We start from the raw sequence: 2,743 nt of genomic DNA on the forward strand, positions 1-2,743 counted from the left end.
CGACTCCCTCACGTCACAGCTCAGGACTGCCCGGCCGGGCGGCAGCGGGGCTGGATTAGCCCTGCACGCATGAGCGGGCTGACCCCCCCGGGGCGGGCAGAGGGATTTGCTGCTCCCCATCTCCCAGCCATGTCTGACAGCCTGCTCTGAAAAGGAGACCTCAGCCCGCTGTCGATGCTAATCCCCACACCCGTGGGCTCACGGCTGGTGGCCTCTATATAAACCCTCTGGGCATGCACCCGGCCGAGTCTGCGGTGCAAGGGCAGGCGAGCGGGATGGCACTGCGGGTAAGGGCTGGGGATGGGCACTGGCGCAGCCTGGTCTGTCTGGGGGGTGATAGTGTGTGGTCAGGCAGGGGGTAGGAAAGCAGCACAGATAAGGGCAAGAAAGGTAGAAATCCTTAAAGACGTGGGGATGCTACCTGAGGTGCTGCCCTTCTATTTCAGTCCCATCCAGGCTATTGCGAAGCTGAGAGCTTCATGGCTTTTGAGAAAAGGTGACAGGACAGATTTTTTTTGTCTCGGTTACACCAGGGCTGGTCTGGGGTAACATAGCCCTGGTGGCAGCACTTCTGGCTTGAACGGTTTAAGCTGAAACAAAAATACAGCCGATGCTTTTTAGTATTTAGATCTGTGCTTTTCTCTCTTTCTCCACTGGGACAGCTGGCAGCAAAGAAGGAATTGCTGTTTCCTGTGTATGTGGTGTGTCTTTTGCTGGGGTGGTTGTAATGATGACAAGCTAAGGGTCAAAGCAAGGCTAACCTGGGTGCTGCCATCACCACTCACTGTTTGAAACTGTGTTGTCAACTCCCTCAGCCTTCCATGTTTCACAGGGAGGGAATACTGGTGTGGTCAGAGCTGTTGAATCACCACACACAGGTTCCTGAAGTCACTTACCAAAAGTAGCTGGGCACGAGGGCATGAGATTGGCCATCGTCATGTCTCAGCTGCTTCTCAAAAATGTGTATATCCCAAAAATGCATTGGAAATGGGAAATCATGGCAGAGAAAGAAACAGGAGAGTGAAATTGCTGAGCTATGGGGAGGGAAAATAAGGCATGCAGCTGGCAGTGAAGCTGCCAAGGCTGGAGAGATTTTCCCAGAGTGAGCAGTAAGTTTGAGAAGGGGTTGCTCAGAAATGCAAGATCATTAGAACATTAAAGAAAGTGGGGTGAAATGGCAAGGAGTTCTTATTAAAATGAGTTATTTAATAAAGATATGAATTATTCAAAAAGGAACAATTTTCAGCTCATTTATGCAAGCTTAACCTTGGAGATGGAGGGAGCAGGTGTAATGGAGGATCAGGCAGGAGCTCATGGCAAGAGTCACCCCTGTAACTTGGGATGAGGACAGGCTGGATGCCATGTTACACCCATTTCTTGGTCAGGCCTTGTCTTTCACACCCTGCTTCAAAGCATCACAAAGTTTTCTGCTTTGGATTTTATATTGCCCAAGTGGGGAGAAGAGCAGAGCATCTTTGTGTCTTATTGAACATGAAAGTATTCAGGTTTTTAATCTTTGCTCCCAGATCTTTACAAAAGACCTTGAAGATAACAAATCTGGCAAATCCCACCTCATCAACTGGATATTGTAGCAACTTCGTTTCTTATCAATTCAGAGACCCTGAGATTATTTAAGAAAAAGGCAGGGGCAGAGAATGTGCTTGCATGTGAAGGGGGGAGAAAGGACAAGAGGATGAGAAAGATGGGGAAGTGTAAGGAATGAGTGGGGCTGTGCACCTCTCCCACCTTGCCATGCTTCACCGTTGCCTCCTTGCTGACAGTTCGAGGCCCTGTACCCAGAGGGGATGTGTCCCGGCTGGAGCATCGTGGTCAAGGGTGAGACCAGTTCCAGTACAAGCATGTAAGGACACACTGTACTCACAGCTCTCCCAGCTCACGAGAGCCTGCAGCATCGCTTCATGGCTCACCACCACCTCTTTCTCTCACCATCTTAGGTTTGAAATTAATTTGCTCTGTGATCCTGGAGACCAAATCGCTCTCCACTTTAACCCTCGCTTCTCCAGCTCCAGAATCGTCTGCAACTCCTTCCTCGCCAACCACTGGGGGAAGGAAGAGGTTAATAACATCTTCCCCTTTGAAGCAAAGGAGCCATTCCAGGTAACCCTGTGCCACCCCACGGGTCTCCTTGGGTGGGACAGGAATGATTCAGCCAATACTGGGTCCCCTTCGTGGATCTAGCCCTGCCCTTCCTGCCAGCACCATACCCAGTAACATCCCCTCTCTGGCTCTGTCCCCTGATTTGCTGCTGATTTACACCCAACTGTGGCACAGACATGCAGAGCTCCAGCAACAGCCCCTGGATGCTGCATTTGTTTTCAATTTAGGCTTTGCATTCACCAGTGTCTGCTATCATGAAGTGAAGAACCCAATTATTCCCTTCTTTTGCCCAAAATGGGGGTGAGCAGTGTGTGTGTGTTAGCTCTGGCAGGATTTGAAGTGGGCTGTGGAAGCATGTGCCCAGATCCAGGTATTCGCTGACATGATTGCAGCAAGGTCCAGTGAGGAGATGTCTCCCCATAGTGAACCTAACACAATCTCTCTTTCAGGTTGAAATCTACTCTGACCAGGACTATTTCCACATTTTCATTGATGAAAACAAAATCCACCAGTACAAGCATCGGCAGAAGCAGCTTTCATCCATCACCAAACTGCAGATTCTCAATGATATTACCATTTCTTCAGTGGAAATCACCAAACGAGCCCTTTACTAGAGACCAGAGTT

At 49.7% G+C, this 2,743-nt stretch overlaps 1 protein-coding gene across 1 annotated transcript; it reads left to right on the forward strand.

Annotated features, from left to right (window-relative positions):
* Nucleotides 1–275: 275 nt before the first annotated feature.
* GRIFIN (galectin-related inter-fiber protein) lies at nucleotides 276–2,732 on the forward strand. Its single transcript, XM_009976732.1, has 4 exons — nucleotides 276–287; nucleotides 1,782–1,861; nucleotides 1,956–2,118; nucleotides 2,568–2,732. The coding sequence occupies exons 1-4, from the start codon at nucleotides 276–278 to the stop codon at nucleotides 2,730–2,732; spliced, it is 420 nt and encodes a 139-aa protein (XP_009975034.1).
* The last annotated feature ends 11 nt before the right edge of the window (nucleotides 2,733–2,743 follow it).

Source organism: Tyto alba, unplaced genomic scaffold (genome assembly GCF_018691265.1).
Source record: "Tyto alba isolate M040663 unplaced genomic scaffold, T.alba_DEE_v4.0 Super-Scaffold_28, whole genome shotgun sequence".
NCBI lineage: Eukaryota > Metazoa > Chordata > Aves > Strigiformes > Tytonidae > Tyto > Tyto alba.